This window comes from Carcharodon carcharias, chromosome 26, assembly GCF_017639515.1.
Source record: "Carcharodon carcharias isolate sCarCar2 chromosome 26, sCarCar2.pri, whole genome shotgun sequence".
Lineage (NCBI taxonomy): Eukaryota > Metazoa > Chordata > Chondrichthyes > Lamniformes > Lamnidae > Carcharodon > Carcharodon carcharias.
In genome coordinates this window covers 43,409,898-43,430,186 of record NC_054492.1, presented here as the reverse complement: position 1 = coordinate 43,430,186, position 20,289 = coordinate 43,409,898, and the positions used below count along the sequence as shown (strand labels likewise).

The window sequence follows — 20,289 nt, the reverse complement described above, 5'->3', positions numbered from 1 at the left end:
CCAACTATTTAACTGTGGCTTTTGCCCATTTTAAAAATACTGCAGACAGCTCATATCTCCCAGCACATTACATCTCATATGTTACTCAGAACAGCTCACTTTTAATGTAACAAGCTGATATGGAATTCCAGGTTTGCCAGCTCAGTGCAACCTTTTGTTATTGCACATGATATAGTGCCCTAAATAAGTATGGCATGCACTACAAGTGGCCTTTGAAGCTGTGAGTCATGGCATTTAAAAGGGCATCAGATAAACACTCCAAGAGGCAAAATACTGAAGGCTGTGCAGAAAAGGCAGGCAAAGTAGATCACTTTGATGTGGAAACAACATTGGTACAGGCACACTTCTGTGCTGAAATTAATATGGTTTTATGGTTTTAGGATTAGATTATAGCCAAAAATTTGGCGGGAGATAAACACTCTTTCTAAATTGAAGTCACAGAATGCTGATCAATTAAATATGTTCCCAGATTCTCCTGTTTCCACTGTCCAAAGAAAAAAGGGTCTGGAATATAGCATACAATATTAAGTCCCTCCATGAGTGCCTTTCAATGAAATTTGTTAACTTCTTCAACTACAATAGTGGAAGGGGCTTGGCCTAAATAGCCAAGTGGTTATGGTACTGGGTTTGTAACCTCAAGATCAAGAGATCAAATCTCACAATGGCAAACTATTAAACAATGTAACTTCATCTGAAACAGATGGAAACGTGTTTGTACTCAAAAGAGTTACAATAGTGGAAGAATTCACTCAATTATAATGAAAGAATCAATGCTCCACTAAAATAGTAAAGAAACTGTACATGAAGTGCTAAGCAGATAAAATCTAAACATAATTTCAAGCCTTGATGGGATTAATTATTGGTATAATAAAGCTAATATAACAAAGCTAATTAGAATTATGACCTAATTAGACCTTTATGTAGCGCCTGCACTCCATCCCAAAGGATTTTACAGCCAATGGAGTAAGTGTTGCAATGTAGAAAATGCAACAGCCAAAGTGAACACAGCAAATTTCCGCAAACAGAATTATAATAATTACCAGATCATCTGTTTTAGGATCATTAATGAGGAATAAATATTGACCAGGACACTTGGGAAAACTCCCCTGCTCTTCTTTGAATAACACCGCCGGGGCCTTTGACATGGACCTGAGCGGGCAGGGGTTTAACGCCTAACTTGCAGGACGGCAACTCCGGCATTGCAGCACTCCCTCAGTGCCACACTTAATTGTCAGCCTCGATTTTGGGCTCAATTCTAGTGACTGGGATTTGAACCCATCCACAACCTGATGTAGAGCAGCGGTGGTGCTACCAACTGAGTGGAAGCTGGCTGCAATCGCCAGTTGTAGGAAGAGACAGAAAAGACAAAAGACCACCTACATTTAAAGTGCTGGAAAATCCAACATTTTATTTACTACATTTTGTGACTACATAAACGCTGAAACATTTTAACACTGAAAAAGCATGATGACATCATCACTTGCTTTTTTTGCTTAGCAAACACAGCAGATGATATTGCACGGAGTATAGTGAGAATATTCGCAAAGCTTAAAAAACTGAAATAAAAAAATCTTAACGCAGTACAGGAAAGAGATCTAGAAACAAACCAGAATAATGCCTATTGCATTACACTCGCAGCTACGCACAAAAATACATAAGAAGCGCTTGACTAAGAGAAAGATTGACAAAATATCAGCAATAAACTGTAATCATATACAATAATCACTTATTTGGAAATGCAGATGCAAACGCATAAACTACTACCGCTTTCTAATTTGCAAAATGTCAGCAAGTTGTCTTTTATCAAAACCTTTTTTTTTAAGCTTTTCTGATTTCATTGCTATGGAAGAACTCCCTCTGGCTCTTGGAAGATATACTATTATCTATGCACCCTTCACCTGTTGATTGTCTTAGGCGCTCTCTTTTAGGTATTAACTCCAAGGCAATCTAACTTGAAAGCGGAAGTGCAAAAATGCTGTGCAACTAACCTTTCTCGAATTAAGCAACAGTAAACCTGAAAGTGTGCATCATTGATGAGAGGATGAATTCCTTGGACAAGAGAGGAAATATACTGTCTAAATCCAGCAATAAATGCTTGGTGTTTCATGTTGGTGGTGTATCTTCCTATACTGGTCGCAATATGCTTTTACAGTTGATGAGCTGCTAATACAGCGCCACCAGTGTCTAATGTTTGACCTTTAAACTCGTGTTATACCATTTTGGTTAATCCCATGATTTATTTCATAGCAATAATGTGTTTAACAAGATCGTACAGCTTATTTTCTTAGTGCAGTTTAATGTTGCGCTCTATATTGCACAGGTCGAATGCGGGTATATAAAAATCACCAACCACACACATTTTCGAGTTCATTATTGGTGTAAAGTAGTGCCTTGATAAATTTTGTTTGTGGACAAATAAAAATGTAACATCCAACTATCCTGGTTGATATAATCATTAAAAAATCTTACCATGAAAAGAATTATAAACAAAAGTACCCCAACGTACCTGTGTCACTAGTGTGATCAAAGGTTTGCGAATCAATCAGTGAATAATCTCTGACCCTTCCCTCTAACATCACTACGAGTGAAACGAGTTCGCTTCCGGAAGGTAAGGACTACCAGGAGCGAAGTGATTAATAAGAAACATGTACAAATACACATTAAAAAATTACTGTTAAGTGCATCAAATAAATATTTATTAAAGATATATAAATCATGCCGTCAAAAACTGAACTTAAAACAAAAACATTGCCTTGAAGGTCGGATGTTACCTCTTTATGTGTCACTTCGACGGGGTCGCCATTGTCCCAACAATGCTCGCCCCACAGGCATTTACACTTCAGGAACCCCCTACCCCCCCCCCCCCCCCTACCACCAGGAGATTTCGAAGTTTGTAGTCCGGAAACTACCTTAAATCAACGATACTCCCCTCCAACACCCAGCATGAGCATAAAGTAGAGAGAGTTTCCAGCGTCAAGTTAGCTTGCCTGTGAAGTCCCTACGCCCTTTACTTTCTATGCCCGTGCGAATGCCAAATTTAAACTTAACGGTTACACTTCAAAAACTCCAGCGCTTTAAAACGTTAAACAAATTCAAAATTCTTTGGACGTACAGCCTTTCTTGCGAAAAGACCCTTCCTTTGTATATATTTAAAAATCAACAAAAAAAGGAGAAACTTTAAACATAGCTTACGAGCCTTCTAAGTGACGAAGTGATATCTTGAATCTTGTTGGTTTTTTGGCATGTTAAGTTGTTTGGCATCTGGCATTGTTTCTAACACACGAAGTGCCTGCTAAGATATCTCGGAAAGATGTCATACAGCATTTTGTATTTTACTTCATCGGCTATCTCTGAACATGAGAACAGAACCCTACCTGCAGATTGTATCAGAAAGCTTTGGTTGCTTTAGGAACCTACTATGTACACCATTTCAACAAATACAGTTGCATAAATTAATACAAGAATCAAGAACTCTTTACATCAAACGAACAGAATTAAAAGAAAATCACAGCACACGAACATTTTTTGCAAGAAATACTGACACGTACCATAGCAGAGAATGGCTTACCCTGTAAAAAGACTACTTTTAACATAACACAAAAGCCCAGTTTAATTTCAAAAGAAAAAGTCAGGTTTCCTCCCACAACCACTGCAACCAACTCTACACAGCCCCCCTCATCTTCAAAATACTTCTTCCTCGAGCGCATCAGAGTTCTGCCAAATCTACAAAATAAATAATTATAAAGCTTTGAAGTAACGTTAACAATTATCAAACTATTAAGTTCTGCCTTATCACATAGACTCTCTATACAACATAACCCTAAAGATTTATTACTATGAGGTATCTTGAGAAATTGGTAAAGAATGCACGGCCTGCGTTGTGTGAATACTCCAGGGCGCGAAAAAAGGAGCTTTGGTTGTCAGCAAAAAAGTGGAAATATCCTTTGGTATCAAAGAAAGTTTCATTGCATGGTTGCACTGCAAAGCACCGCGGTGAAGAGTTATTCCATTTTTTTTTAAATAGTGGCCTTTCTAGAGGCTGAGGTATTCAAGAGTAAGGTGAGAAGAGGTCAACAGCGGTTTAACACTTTGGTTTAAGCAAGGCACTCGTCCTATGATTTTACAAATTTTGCAATATGTTTGCCTATAGCTTTTTATGAAGAAAACTTCACACTGAGTGACAGTTGAGGGTTTAAGGAAAGAACGCCGAGTAACCCACTCACGAAGGCCGTGCAAGAAAAATCTTTGGTATTCTTTGGTATCATCAATGTGATTAAAATCACGAATGGAAATCGAGTGAGGTAGCGTCTTTGGTTCACACTATAAATAGTAGATCTTTACACATTTTTACACGTGGAAGCAGCTATTTTACCTTTGCTTCTTTGTCTTAATACTAGTAAATGATTACCAAATGTATCGTAAAGCTAACCACACCACAAGAAACACAAGGCCAGAATATTGTTAAAATCTGGATTGTTATCCGTTGTAATGGCCTCCTGCGTATGAACGCGCCTGGTTAAACGCCACCTTTGAAAAATAACTAGTACATTCTCTTTGTTCCAAGGGCTGCTTTTGTTAAAACATTAGACAGTTTTCGTTGGTCGTCGGAGAAGGAAAAGGGGGTGGAGGGTAACGCTACAAGGGAAGGAGGATTATAAGATACTCTTCACATTTCTAACGGGGAGTTTGCTCATTCAAGGAAGTGTGCGAAGGTAAGAAAGCAACGGCAGAAATATATATTTCATATTACCTTAATTTTCTGCAAATGGGGGAGAGAAGATTGATGAGGTCGATAATAAACTCCAACTCAAATTCAATTTGAATCCCTAAATGTTTTGCAGTAATCATCTCGGATTTAGAATTCTCATATTATACTTGCAAATAATCCATTTTTTTTTTCAAAACAGAAGGGTCACAGACCTACTTAACACTTCCGGAGGAGTGGGATTTCGGTCTCAGGAGAATCATTAAAAAGTGTAAAGACATCTTGATATTTTCCTTTTTGAAAATGAGACGGACGGATTCCACCACCCCCCCCCCCCCCCCGCCAACACACACACACACACACACACACAGTTTCAATGCACCAATTACCCTCATTTTTTTCGGACCTAGGAGCCCATTCATGTGACCCCGCGTTCCATCGCTTCCTCAGGATATCATCCAGTTTATTTTGGGGATTTTGTGTGTACCTTCCCATTTGAAAGTTACTCGATAGAAACAGTCCAGTTTTAACATTGACGTTGCGAAACAAAAACAGGCTTGAAGGTGAGCATTTACTTTGGGATTCGCTTGCATATTAAGTTAGACTCGAGGTAAACAAGTTATTTTAATGCAGCTCTTGAACTTGAAGCGACCATTGTCACCATTGTTGACTGCAGTCAACCCTTGTCATTTATGCAAGATTTTGACAAGCTTTGACTTTGACAAGCTATAAGAAATGGCATTCCAGTGAAAGAGTCATGGCAGAATATAGCAACATTAACAACAGCGGCAGGCTTGTTAAGGCATATTAAACCATGAGGTTGCTCGTCTTCTTAGACCTGAGATTGAGTTATCAGTCTCCTTGGGCAAGCCTGTTTCGAGTTGTGTGTACAGGTGTTCAACCAAGAAAATCTACCCCGTCTGTATTAAGCATTTTGCTCTTTGTGTGTCAAGCCACACGCCTCATTAAGTTGTTGCCCAAGCCAAATACCTTGTTTGTACCATGACCCAATTCCGCTGATGAGATAACTATGTGATATGAAAGTGTCCTAAAAAGAGGATACCAACATAGTTGATCATGGTACAAAATGGCTGGTTTTCCACTGTAGCTTGCCGACTTGAAACACAAGTGCAATGTTCCTGAATAATAAAGTTATCTTTGGTTTTTTAGCAGAGACTGTATATGATTTTTTAAAGCACAAAGGGGTTATATATAACTGCAACTGGGTGGCTGAACAGTTGCATCTTGTCAAGGATAATGCAAATAATGACTAAAACCTGAAACGTATCTTGCTCAGTATCCCAGACTTGGTGTTCGACAGAGTTCGATCCCTGTTCTATTTCACTTTGTAAAACTAACCCGAATCATACAACAGCGTTCAGTGTTAACAGTATTTGAGCAGTAAAGTGCCTCCCTTTTAATTGGTGCATCAAGACGGTTTGATAGTTTTGCTGTCAGCATTTGGTGAACAGTAATGTAGAAAGGACAATTCGTGTACTCTACCGATTTCCCAGAGTTATACATAATGCGTACCCACACCCCTACAGAGCAGTGTTATGGAGATGATTTTGGGATGACTGATTGGGGAGTGGGGAGGGTCTGCATCTAATAAGAAGTTTAAACTTCCTTTGCTACTTGCTATCTTTGATCAACAATTTACACATTCTGCATACTGCTTTTCTTTTAAATATATAATAATGAGGGATTTTTTTAGATTAGAAATGTGGTTCATTTTTCTCCATTTATGTTTCTGGACCAACTTGTGTAAACAACTATATCAATAACTATTTTTCCGGACACATTGGAGTAAGTACGGTTTAAGATTGATGCTATGATTATCATTTTGTCGGCTAGGGGTCTTAGAGTACACTGTACAGCATTAAGGGCGTTAAAGACCTCGGTCCTGAAGTACAACAGATAAGTACTGGAAACTAAGTGTATGAGTCCCTACACGTGGTTCCTTGGTGGGGCACTTTCATGTGGAATTCTTGTATAAAATGTAGGCGAATTTGATATCACTGTTGCTTCTAAGTACGGGCTAGAATACACCTGGTAGATGTATCAGGAAAAGAATTCTGCTATTAATAATTGATTTGTTGTAACAGGCTGTTCAATAGAGTATTCATTTACATTAGCTTGTTTGATAATACGCAGCCAATTCGGAAAACAGCCTTCCTCGTGTGTGTAGCAATTTGGATAGCAAGAAACAGGAATATAATGATTCCTAACCGAACTGATCCGAATATTACTGTCAATTTTTGATACATCAAGCAAAAATTGTTAAAATGCAATATCGTGCCATTAATTTAGAGTGCAAAATACATTCGAATAGAAAATAATACGAAGTGGTGGATTTCATTGCAGTTTAACCAGAATCCCAATAAAATTAATATTTGTGCTTCTTGTGAAATCTCGCTGTCATTTATCCTGCTCTTTGTTATCCAAAATAATTTGTGCTGCTATACTGGGTTTGGTGTGAAAGCTTTTTTTTGGTCATTAGCTGTTTTATACTGTAGCATTTCATCCGCTTGTGGAACAAAGAGGGTGTACTAGTGTGAGGTGACAGAACAGCTCTCAGAACGTTGAACGGTGTGCCCCCAGGTTTGGACAGGTTCAAACAGCAAAGAGCTAGAATCCAATCACATTCCAAAATGAACACAGACGACTCCACAATTGTACCGTCATGCCTGAGCACAACCTGCAGACCAGCCCCTTCTGAAGTCTCTGGCCACTGACACGTGCACTGTACTTTTACAACATACACCTTCATGGTATTTCCGTAGAAGTGAAATGGGTCAATGTTTAGAGTAATGTTCTTTTCATAACAACATGACGATGCTCCCAACGACTTACAGTCACACACGTTGAACGATGTTGAATGATGAAGGTGTACGACCAGTGGCTTCGTTCTTTTTTTTGCAAAAGTCATAATAAAGTGTTGTAGAACGGAGTCCTAATGCAGGTCAATTAAGTCTTTGGTTTCGTTGGACATATAAATATTATATTGTCTTTGAGTTCAATAATTAAACCTGCTATCTGGAGGTCCTGGTCATTTAATTTAAAGCTATTCCACCGAGGTTTAGTCCGGGGTCTCCTTCATGCTTTGGTACAAGTGCTTGATGAGGAAGATGAGTTGACTGAGTTGGAGCTGCCGTCATCCTGCCATTTATCCAGACTCCTCCGGCGCGCGTTCATAAAGAAATTGCTGACGGTGCTCAACTCCAAGCCCAGCTGCTGGGAAATGGTGATTTGCAATTCTTTGGACGGACGCTTGTTTTCTTTGAATATTGCGTGTAGAGTTCTGCGCTGAACGTCTGTGAAGACCAGCCGAGGCTTTTTGGGCGCAGCGCCCCTCTCCTTGCCGTGTTCCTGCTCTTTTCTTTTGCACGCTGCAAAGCAAAGGGGGAAAATGAATCGATCAGCCACTTACAAGGCGGAAGAACACATCAGACAGTTTTTCATGGTCAGAAACAGATGTAATGATCTAAACAATATCGAGTTGCACCATTCAGACCAACCTTCCTTAGTTTTCGAATAAGATCCCAATTAGTAATTTAACGATTCGAGATTTCTTCCACAAGGAGCTATTTGTCAATTTCGGGTCGATTACTGACAATAATTTAAAAGTAACCAGTTGCATTGACTAAACGGGTGTCGTCAGTGAAAGAGGTCTCTGGAGCAAAATTTAGATATACGTAAAGATTTATACAGGCGGCAAGATCAAAGTACTTCCACCATAAGGAAGAAGTGATTCATTCTTTTTTAAACAAGGAAGTTACAGCAACAGACTTTGTACGTGTACATTGCTGTTTGAAACGAGGAACAGAGATTAGGATTATGGCACGCCCATTGGGGCCATCCAACTCCTTCTGATTGTTCCCTTTGGAGTTTTTGTCTTGTCTAAATGTTTCGATACCATCTGACTCTGAATACAAGTAAACGCCTTCAGTTCTCTCCCTAGCCATGAATTCGCTCAACTCTCTCGAACGAGGTTACCAGGTTATGAATACCCTGTACTTGGGCATCATCATATCTCTCAATTTGATACTTTTTTATGCGCGAAAAAATAAACTGACACCAGAATTTGTCTTAAAGGATGCGATATTTTGTTGTTGGGGTTGGGGGTTGGGAGAATAAATCCGTTGGAAAGAGCTTCGCTGCCGCTAAACAAACAGAAGGATTCCATCTATTCCATTCTTAGTAATAGCAACATGCAGTTGTACTGGAGAGCACAGTATACAGATAGATGGCGCAATGATGAATTCAAATCTATTGCTGTAATTAAAATCTAATGACTACTTTTCAAAGGGAATTATATACTAAGGCAAATTCTAAATTAACTTGATAACCACATTTGTTAACTATACATTCAGATCGACGTCTTAAAAAGAGTTCAACAAACGCGGGCCTAAGTGAAATTGAATTTTATAGTTTCTGATGATGGATTTAACAGTCTTATACCAACATGCTGTTATCTCAAATCAGTTTTACATAGACAGTACATAGATAGTACAAACCAAATATTTTAAACTTTCAAACCGCACAAGAGATATTTCGCTCAATGATACAATGCAGATCTTTTCAAATTGATGTAGTTTTGCTTAGAATTAATTCTTCGTATCTTGCTTGTAACCACAACAATTAGGAAGAAAGTGTTTATTTTTCGTTTTCGTATTGCGCTGCTTAATAATAATAAAAAAGATCAGTTGCCAATGACTTCAATGCAAAATTGAGCTGCGGCTGTCCAATGAAAGATGTTTCAGCAGAGGTCAACAGTCTCATCTCGGGAGGTGAGAGACTCGTTGTACACGGAGAGGCACCGAACCTGCGGGCCAAGTTAAAGATAAAGCTGCCAAAAGCCATTTACCGTGGAAATAACCAAAGGAAATTGGGGAGATATCGATCAAAATTGCACAACTTAAGATCGCTTGCTTTCAACCAAACGGAGAAAGAATGGCGCAGCGAGCTGAGCTGTCCGTGGTGCTGAATGGCATCTCCGCGCTCCATTTGAGCAATGATGCAGCCCGGGCACCTGAGTGTAAAACAGCGTTTGCGCCACTGATTCCATTTCAATCTCTTCTACATCAATCTTTCAGTGTAAAATTCAACACTCCGGAGGAAGGTTATTCTAGTTAAAATAATAACCTGATTCATCACTAATCTGTTTTCAATATAGAGCTGGTTGAAATCTTTATAAAAGTTGTGATATATCTCAGCTGGCTGTAACTTGGGAATGATCCTCATTAAATCATTGAAGACTACATAACAGTAGAGCGGCGTCCAATACCACGAGATTGCTGCCTCTGGCCGACCTCTAGTGTTTACGCGTTGTACCAAATTACGTGAGCTTCACCTCACAATTCACTGCTGTAAACGTAAGTGTTTATATCCATTGAATATTTATGCCAGTTCATGACGTAGGGAACCGAAGCCACAGAGTCAACCATTAGATGGCGCATTGGTCCTTTGGAACAGGTCGACCAGAAACCACTGACTAGTGACTCATTTGGTCTTTAATTTTTTTTGATTAATTTCAGCTATGTACGAAACATGTAGCCAACCTATATTAAAGTCTGCGATACCGCTCCGTTTTCATTATGGGGGAGGACTGATAGAGTAGAACCACCGAATAATCATATTTAAACATCCAGTTATTTAATCCTAAAGGCGGGAAAACGCTCCCATTCAGACTTGTAATTTGCTCTATTTGGGAACATCTGGAAGATTAGATAATTAGAATGTTTTGTGTTACTGTTTTCACCATTCGAATGTTTTAATGTTAGATTTGACAACACGTCGATTTTTATCGAATAAGCGTGTTTACTTACATTTAATTAGTCCCAAAATCCGAATAAAATATTACTCCCCTTAATCGTAAACTAGCACTGTGGCAACCATTTGAAATGTTTCAATAATTTATTTTTCTAACTTGAAAATGAACTGCTCAATATATTTGTTGTGAATGTTTCCATTGAGAATCTTTGGTCACAACAACGTGAAGAGGCAAAACGTCTGAAATAGTGGTTGTACAAATTTTGAATAACTCCCACGGAAACTGTGGAAGTACAAACTGTGTCAATTTCGCTACAGGCACAGGGCGCTCTCCTCTGCCTCCCTTTAATTGCTTCCACGTCATTTGAGCTAAATCAATCACTTCACTCAAATTAGATATAGGCAGATAACACTTTAAACTTCATCATTTACCTATTAATTACAATCGTCGTCATCTTCGTAAGTGCAAAAAGGCTATCAATAGTGATTTTAATTATTTACTGAAACCTAATCGAAACACGGTTGCACACATGGCCAGAGAATGAACAAACAGCAGCTTGTAACTCCATTCGAAAATCAACGGCCTGACGGTGTGTTTAAGATAAATTGTACCCCCAAATAAACTCTAAAAGTCTGCATATATATTCATTTGTTTTACACTTAGACTTCATCTAATACTGTGAATTGAATCCTCCAATTGGTCTTAGCCTAGCACAAAACTAAAAGTTAAATATTTCGAAAATGGTGCTATATTTAAAAGCTGTTCTAATGGTCTTTAAAGAGGAGATTGCATGGCCTGCCAGAATATTAGCAACATCGTTTAAATGCTTGCAAATGCCTCCAGTTTAGACAAACATTAACAGAAAACAAATGTGGCTAGGTATTAGGTAGTTATAAATCAAAGAGGTTACAAGGACAATGACGAGCAAAATCAGGAAATGTCACAGGTGTAGAACTTTCCCAGAGACCAGCTATTTAGCTTAAAATATTCCTGAATCCGTATCATCTCTTATCGTTAGAAAGCAAACAAGCAAATAGCGTGCAAACAGTGGGAGCCCATGTTTTCAAATGTAACCACAATTATAAGTTTACGAGAATCCCAAAAAGCTTTCACCTAAAATGAGTTTGTTCCAATCACACAAAGAAACCCATTACACCGCCAGGGAGTTGCTAGAATGGGATTGGGCGCAAATCTAGAAATGCGCGTCTGTCCACTTGCAGACAGGTGAATTTCTGGGTCAGAGTTTTAATTAAAGTTATTAATCACGAGAGACTTTTGCAAAAAAAAAAGTCCTGTAATTCTTGATCGTATCAAGGCCGTATTAAAGGAGACAGCTGGAATAATTAAACATTTCAGGTTCCTAAGCAACACGACGTCACGCACATAAAACAAGAAATTATTCACAACTTTGTAAAATGCCTGGTTCACAACTAAAATTTAACAATAAAAATACATCTGGTGCCATTTTCTTCTGTCACCTGTGTTTTACTTGTCTGATTGCATCCCAGAAGGAAATCAAAATAATGTGTTACACCATTGATGTGCACTGGCTCGGTTACATTAGCTGCTGATATGTATATCCATAGAATTTACAGTTAGGAGCTGGCTGTTGTGTAAGTTAGAGGGGGAGAAATCACTAAATTTATACCGTATAATATTGTTTTTTAGAGCTTTGAAACAACTCATATAGACTCAACGTTTTAGGCGCTCCGGGAGTACCTCACAAATTTAACACCAAAGATGTAGTTCTATTGAAATTTACGCCAGTCACCTATGTACTTGCGCTTATTTTCTTTTGTGTTTGCAAGTAAAGAAACTTTTGCAATCACTTGGAATAGTGTTGTCTCTTTTCGTTAAGAAGACACATTTACAAATTCAGTCTCAAACTACGTGTAATCCTTGAGACCCGGCTCATTTGTTAGCGCACGTCACTGTTAAATGGATCGAAACTCCAGGGCTGACGTGCTAATATATTCACAAACTACCGATTGAAAATGCAATTTACATACGTAGGCCTGCTGGGGCAATTTGGTCAGAGTAGCTGATACCTAAACTGGCCCCAACAGATACCTGTCCCTGTGTTTTAATTACATTTCAGCAGATGCAGACTCCTTACCGCCAACACGGCCAAACCAGACATGTGAAAACAGGATTTTAAATACCCTGTAGTGTGCCCGTACCCGCACCGATCAGTGGGCGTTGTGAAACAAAAATCATTTGAATTGCATTAACTTATTTGCAAATATTGTCAATAGTTACCTGCAATGTCACCAGTAATCATAGAATCATACACACCAGGAATTTCCCAACCACTTCGAACGCTTTGAAACCCAAGCAAATTCATGGCGACTAGCAAGCGCATTTTTATCTGAACGACTAAAAAAAATGCAAATATTCCGTCACAAGTCTTGTTAGACGAATAAACGCATTTTATATTTCATGGAAATTGAGTTCCTACCAGAATTGTATATGTTTGCACGCGAGTTGCCAGGCATATTGTGAAGCAGGGATAGTTAATAAACCACAATTTGAACATTGTGAGGAGAGACATTTTTGGGGGCAAATGCCGTATCTTGTCCAAGCGTCTGCCAACTACTGCAGCCAACATGTGCCCCGTCTCCACGGAATGGGCCATTTATGTTGTTGCCAATCGCTCCTGGCTGTCCAATGAAGTTTTTTTCGCAATGGGATATTTTTTCATTATGTCCAGAGTCAAACTCCATTGTTTGAAAATTATTATTTGAAACCCATTATTTCGGTCAGTTCAAGATTTATACTGCGTCTAAATGTAAAGTCAGGTACTATTATAAACTGCTAGCCACCTTTGATTAATTTTAAAAAATGTGATTTAAAAATTCGCGCACTTAGATTTCTTCAAAACAAATGTGGATAAAATGGGCTAAATCTAGGTTTGAAATATGACGAAGAAGGAACAAAATGGAGGCTGGAGAGGTCAGGTTTGCAATTAGTGTCCTCTGCTTGCATTTGAAGACAGTACAGGAAGTGTCAAGACCTCAATATTTCTTACATGTAACTACCAATTTTTAGACTGTTTGCGGGAGGTTCAATGTAATCTCGGTAGTAGGAATCCTCAAGGGAAGCTGCACGAAGAGGCAAACACAAGAGGTTGGCTGGACAAAGCAAGGAGAGAGCCGTATGAATAACACATTTCACTTAGCCATAAAATTGTTTCAGCCTCTTCACAGAAGGACGTTTTTTAAAAAATCGTATACAAAGCAAGGGAAACGGACTACTGTTCAGGGTACATGCTGGGATGAAAAAGACAAGCAACCCCGGCTAACAGCGGGGAAATAATCACTCCCACACAATAAGTTTTAACGATTCGGTGTGCCAATTCCACCAAAAAATCAAAACATAGCAATAAGGCATCTAAAGCTAATGAGCACTTCGCTCACCTCGAATATCGGACGCACATTGTTTCTCTGTGGGTTTTATGGGAATTGTTTACCGGGATGACACGTTTTGGTGTGCAATTCCTAAAAACTGTTTCTACAGCTACAATACATAGATATATATCATATATTCAGACAAGTCGTTTATTTCATTGCCTATTTAAAAGGGGACTTGTGCCTTTCGGTGTAAAAGAATAAATAATAAATGAATTGACTAAATAATATATCACAGGTTAGGACACGATTGGATGACTTTCCACCAGGTTGTTGAGTTCTTAGTAGCTATAAATATAACGACTAAACGTAAACATTTACTACTTGATGAACCACACAAAGAATTGTAATGCCTGAGATATTGCAACGAACGTCACAATCTCTTTTTCAGGCTGTGGCGAACTGAAATAAATGTGTATTAATAAGGTAAACAGAAAGGCTCTGTGGCTAAAGAGGTGATTAAGCAAAACAAATCAGTGGCGGGGTATTTTCTGTTGAAATGCAGACGTGACCTGCTCTAACATCAGCCAGCCCGCCTTGGCTGCCTTTGCCTTCAGATAGCACCCACAAGACTCGACAACATATTCTAATTCAAGTGGTTGTTTCCAGTATCGATCCATGCAAATAAATGGAGACTGAGGTCGACAAAATTGTCGTAAAAATACACTCAAGGCAGCGTCTAAAAATCGAACAACGCGAATGTTATCAATCGTTCGATGGAGATTTCTTGGCAAGCTATTTACTCAACCGTACGCATGCTCTTAGAACGATTGGATTTGGGTTTTAATTATAGAACACGAGGAGCTCAAAATAGGCCAGTTTATAAATATATGCATATGTGGGTTACATCTGTCCTTTTTGCTATCTGGAGTTCACTGTCTTAAGTTTCAAATACATAGGCGCTTTCGCCCTTGTACCAAAGCTCAATGTTTTTCAGTACATCATTGAATTTTAATGAGGTTAGGATATTCATTTTCAAATAAAGTGGATTTTCAGATGAAAGTGCAATCTCTGTTGCAACGCTTCAAATAGAGTGAAAATAAATGGTAAAGCGCATGTTAACCCAATCAGGCGTTTTAAACCTCAAACCCAAGTTTCCGTTATATTATTACAGCTGGGATTGGAGAGACTGTATATTTATTGCTTCTCCTTTATGTATATAACGGCATTTCTTCACCGCAAAAAAAACGACATACATAGGACGAGCAAATAGATAAATAGAAACAGATTTCCTTTGTGCTCTTAAAACCTGGATTAAAAATGCTCACAACTACACGCCAGAGCTTGGTGTGAAACGGATCACTGCTCCTGACTCTGGTTCAGATTGACTGTCTCTCATTCTCTTGGGAAAAATTAATGGAGACCTATCAGTTAATTAACAAAGCCTCACGCAGGGCCACACCGAAGGGACAAACCCAAGCTTCCCTCACTAGGCACAACACAATCTGAAAGTTACCAAAAGTGACGGGACCGCCTATTCTTTTTTTTTGGGGGGGGGGGGGGGGTTACAAACTGCCGGGCTCGAAATAACGTCACATATAAACTAGAATGGAACCTGTGTGTGAAACATCAATTAACCATTGAATTTCATGAGCACAAAAAGCACATTTTGGATTTTCTGGCGGGGTCCTCTTTACTGTTTTCCGTTTTCACCTCAGCTGGGAGGAAATCCTAGATTGGCCAAGACCTTTGGATCCGAATTGTTTCTCGGAATGTAACCGAGTCACAAAACGAAGGTGACATTTTGGGGGATGAGCTTCCCAATTCTGCTGTGGACACATGCGCTGCCAGGGCAGTTAGATCGGCAACCCCAGGGCTGTTTCCTTTGAACAATCGGACAGAAGGCAAAGGGGCTGCGAGGGGGTTGGGGGGGTGGGGGTGGGGGGTGGCTATACCACCGCCGTTGCTGTGACTATAGCGTTTGCTCTTGTAACAGGACTGATCAGCCAAGTCTGGGATTGAGGCTGTGGGCTGGGTGCTCAAACTAGATCCCGAAGAGCCCAGTGCCAGACACAATCATCCCCTGCACTGTTTTCTCCTTTTGTATGAATCCACTTTGCCGACCCGGTTTATTGTCTGACCCGCAGCACCCAGTACACGGGCCAACACAGAGAGTGGGTCTACCGCTTACCTGCCAGCCGCAAAGCCGACATCCGCTGGAACTCCGGTTCCTGCAGCCACTTCCACATGCGCCTGAATGTCTCCCGGCCGGATTTGAGTTTACTCCAGGGTTTGGGGTTCCTCAGTAGGTCGGACAGGGTCCCCTGCGAGCGGCACAGCACCCGCTGCGCGAAAATGGCCTGGGGGATGCTGTAACGCTTGAGTTCGGTGGTGATTCTCTGAGCTATCTCTTTGGTGTTGATCTCCTCCAGTTGGCCCGTCACCGGACCGCCGCCGCTGGCCTGCGAGCCGGTGGAGGAAGGGGGCGGCGGGTCACCCCGAGCCGTCCCCAGGACCTGCCCGTGGCCCTGGGCGTGCGGGTGGACGTGCGGGTGGTGGTGGAGGCCGTTGATGGGCACCATGCCCACGGAGGGAGGGGTGAGCCCGCGGCTCAGGTGCTGATCGCCCCGGGGCAGCATCGCCGGGTGCCCATCGAAGCCGCTCGGGGTCAGCATCTTGTCGCCGGGCATGGGGCCAGCGTGCCCGTAAGGCGGCAGGCCGTGCTGGGAGGTGTGGATGGTGCCCAGGCCGTTGGCCAGAGGGGATCCGGACAGTGGGGAGAGGCTGGGACCCACGCCGGCCATCTCCTTGTGGTAGTGGCTGTACAGGTTGTTCATGGACGATAAGCCCCGGTCGTCCCTCATCAGGGTGAAGGTGCCGCTCACGTTGCTGGGCAGCCGCTGCTGGTGGTGGTGGTGGTGGTGGTGGTGGTGGTGGTGGTGGGGGGGGAACTTGTCCGACACGGTGGAGATCGGAGGCAGCGGCTGCAGCGGGGTCAGGGTGGTGTACGTGCTGCTCATGCTCATCCCCGGCGGCGTCTCGCAAGCCATGGTCATGGTCGGGTGCAGAGGGGCGGCCAGGGCGTGCTCCGGGGGCCGGTGGTAGTCGCCGGGGCCGTCCAGGATCGAAGCCATGCTGGAGACCATGGAGCGGGCGTGGACCGGCAGGTTCCGATGACCGAGCGGGCGGCTGTGAGGGCTCTGGCTGCTCATCAGGTCGCCCGGCTGCACCGGATCATGAGGCACCCCTTGCAAGTCGCCCAGATTCTCCATCGTCAGCTGAGCGTTCATGATTCGCGCAAGCTCTTAGACCAAACATCTATCTGGCGTGTCCCTGGGTGATCTCCACATCAGGATGGTCAGTTACACTTTGCATTGAATTCATTCATTCATTTATTAACTCCCAGTTCCATCTATTGTTTTCCCCAGACTGTTTCCCCCCCCCCCACACACACACATATAACCCCAATTTCTTTTCTCTCTCTTGCTTCCGTTTGAAGGTCCCCCCACCCCCCCACCTCCCTCCCTCCCGCTGTTATTTTTTGTTCAGAGCACCAGCAGCCACGGTTCCAGCCGGCTCCTGTCTCTCGCCGCCTCTGCAGCCATGTCCTCCGTGTGTGTGTTTGCTCCACACTCTCTTCCCCCACCACCCCCCCCTTGTCTTTGGCCCCGGCCGCCGCTGCTTGTGCTGCAGCTTCTCTCTCTCTCTCTCTCTCTCCCACCCCCCCTCCCCCCTCCTCTCCCCCACCCCCCCCCCCACCCACACACACACACACACACACACACACACTCACTCCCCCACCCCCACCATCAAACCCACCCTCCCCCCCCCCAACCGCAAGCCTCCAACCCTGCGCACTCACCCACTGCGCACTCCCTGACGTCAGGCGACCAATCGGAATCGGCCATTTACTTCCGGGTTCCCCATGTCAACACAAAATCCAGAGCTGGGGAGATGAAAATCAAATCAAATCGCAGCCTCCTGCTTAAAACAGTCTGGACTCAGAGCCTCTCATTGCACCGCCTCCCCACCCCCCCACCTTCTCTCCCAGCACCGCTTCCTCATTCCCCCCCCCCACCCCACCACACACACACACACACACACACAACCCCCCCTCCACAAACACACATTCCTGTATTAAACGCTGCATCTTAAACAATGGCTCTCTCTCGCTGCTAACTTTCACAGTTTGACCATTTTATTTTTAAAACGTGTGCAGTCTGACTTATTTATCACTTAGCCGTGCAGACTGCTTCAATTGATTAGGAATTTATTAAAACTGACCCGAAATAGACAGGCAGCCAATTTTAAAGGAGGTGGAGGAGGAGGGGGAGAGGGCGTCGTTACCAGCCCTGGGATCAACTCCAAAGCAGGCACCGTCCCCGTTAAGATGCACTTGTTTCTCAGATGCCAGGACCCGTTAACTCCACACACACACACACACACACATAATCACTGAACCCCGTTCTTGACTCCTCTTCCTCCGTGGGGCAAATTAAGTTGATGTAATGGCGTCTCCACTGTAGCTCAGGCTGGAATTGAAACCGCAGACCGCGGGCCATTTAGTTGCCTTTTTCTTGGCTTGTGAGGGGCGGAGATGTGGTGGGGGGAAATGTCTGCAAAAAAAAATAGAAACACTCGGGTTGCTATCTCCATGCAGCTAGTCAGGAGGCGGACAGAGCGACTGAAAATTCAAGTAACATGACGCAGATTTAAGTGCAGTCAAAAAAAAACTGGTTGCAACATGTTTAGCTAAATTTGTATAATATATGTTTGATCAATAAACTGGGCTTGGATAGGCCAACAAAAGGAGATGATGTAGATTTAATTAACCACACAAGTCACTTCTGACGACTACAGTGCAACAAAATTGGCAAACAAATTAAATGGAAGGGGGTGGGTGGGAGAAGATCTGAGCCAGGGGTTTATTTATAGGTCGGCAATAGTTTTCTCGCAATGGCCTGAATTCCCTTAAAAATATAACGTCGATTCTTATCGGCAAACAATTAAAATAAATACGTGTTTAAATTACGGTAGAAGCAATAGGCTTTATTTCTAAAGAGGACGCACGCCGACACATGCCTCTGTTGTTGTTTAAACACGGGCCTGATAAGGTGCTGAGCAAAAAAACGGGACAGATGTGCCCATTGTTCTAAGATTAACAATAACGGATGAGGCTAGACAAGTGTTTTGGAAAATGTGGCTCTGTTCTCGCAGGCGAGCCGCGGGAGGGACGGAATTATGACATAATAGATTATGATATTTGACTGAATCCGAACACATCTACATGAAATTGGGCAAATTGATTGGATAGCGTAGCGTCGAATGATGGTATAAACGGGGAAAATGGCGAATTATTGTCAGAAACCCCTTGTACAGACAATCCACGAGCAGAAATCAATCAATCGCTATTTTATTTCAAGATGAGAACTATAACTATGATGGAAATTATGACATGGCAAAATGCTGAACATAACATTAACAAACAAAACATTCACAACAAACAGATGAACGGGATGTAAAACAAATCAGTGTAGTAACAATGTACCTGTTATATTATCTGTTTAATGAAACCCCACTCAGCATTGAGATGGATAATTACATCATTCATATCATTAAGTCATTATCCTATAGGGCACGAGTGGTTTAGCAGCAACTGTTTTCATCGGTTATTTGAAATGCATCTTCAGGAACAATGAAATAATCACTGTTAAGGACAACCATTACTTTGCCATGTTTCAAATATTCATGAACAGAAGTTTTATCAATTAATAGCCTGTATTCTGGTTATTGATTTTACTAATATAGTGGAAACTTACTTGATGCAATAGAGCAGGTGGACCAAAGTTGTACTTAACCAGACTGGTATATAACCCTGTCAGTAAGATATGATAGAAATATTGGAATCTAAAAGCAATTTGCTTACGGACAGACTTTGGCATAAATTGGCTTACACCAGAGTTACACCGATAGGTTTTGTTTTGTGTTTCCAAATTTCGATCAATAGTTGAAGTATTCAACAAGAAGACAAGCTTCATGGGAACATTGGGTTTGACAAGTCATCTTATATTAGATTGCAACAAAATATGAATATAAATTCATTACTTGTTGCATTGATTTCATTCTTAAAATAGAATGTGGGTGTGTATTATTACACTGAAAAATTACCCGAAGTGATTGTATAAGTATTGGGGTGGGGGTGGATTTGGGTTGGTGGGGTGGGGGTTAGGGTTGGTGGGGTTGGGGTTGGGTTGTGGTTATTGGGGGGTTGGAGTTGGTGGGGGAATTGGGATTGATGGGGGGATTGGGGTTGGTAGGGGGTTAGGTTTGGGAGGTGGGTTGGGGTTGTTGAGGGGCTCGGGTAGGTGGGAGACTGTAGTTGGTGCGGGGGTTGTGGTTGGGTGGGGGGTTTGGGGATTATGGGTGGGTTGGGGTTGGTGGGTTGGGGTTGGTGGGGGGATTGG

The 20,289-nt window shown here is 41.9% G+C and overlaps 1 protein-coding gene across 1 annotated transcript; it reads right to left on the bottom strand.

Moving 5' to 3' along the window:
• Positions 1 to 7,801: 7,801 nt before the first annotated feature.
• Positions 7,802 to 17,139, bottom strand: onecut1 (one cut homeobox 1). Its single transcript, XM_041175238.1, has 2 exons — positions 16,017 to 17,139; positions 7,802 to 8,094 (listed from the first exon to the last, which is right to left on the bottom strand). The coding sequence occupies exons 1-2, from the start codon at positions 17,113 to 17,115 to the stop codon at positions 7,802 to 7,804; spliced, it is 1,392 nt and encodes a 463-aa protein (XP_041031172.1). The 5' UTR covers positions 17,116 to 17,139.
• Positions 17,140 to 20,289: the final 3,150 nt, after the last annotated feature.

Excerpts from the sequence above, each read along its gene's own strand:
- onecut1 (XM_041175238.1), bottom strand. The coding sequence starts at position 17,115 with ATGAACGCTCAGCTGACGATGGAGAATCTGGGCGACTTGCAAGGGGTG. Across the intron at positions 8,095-16,016 it reads GTCGGCTTTGCGGCTGGCAG|CGTGCAAAAGAAAAGAGCAG; the intron begins GTAAGCGGTAGA and ends TTTGCTTTGCAG.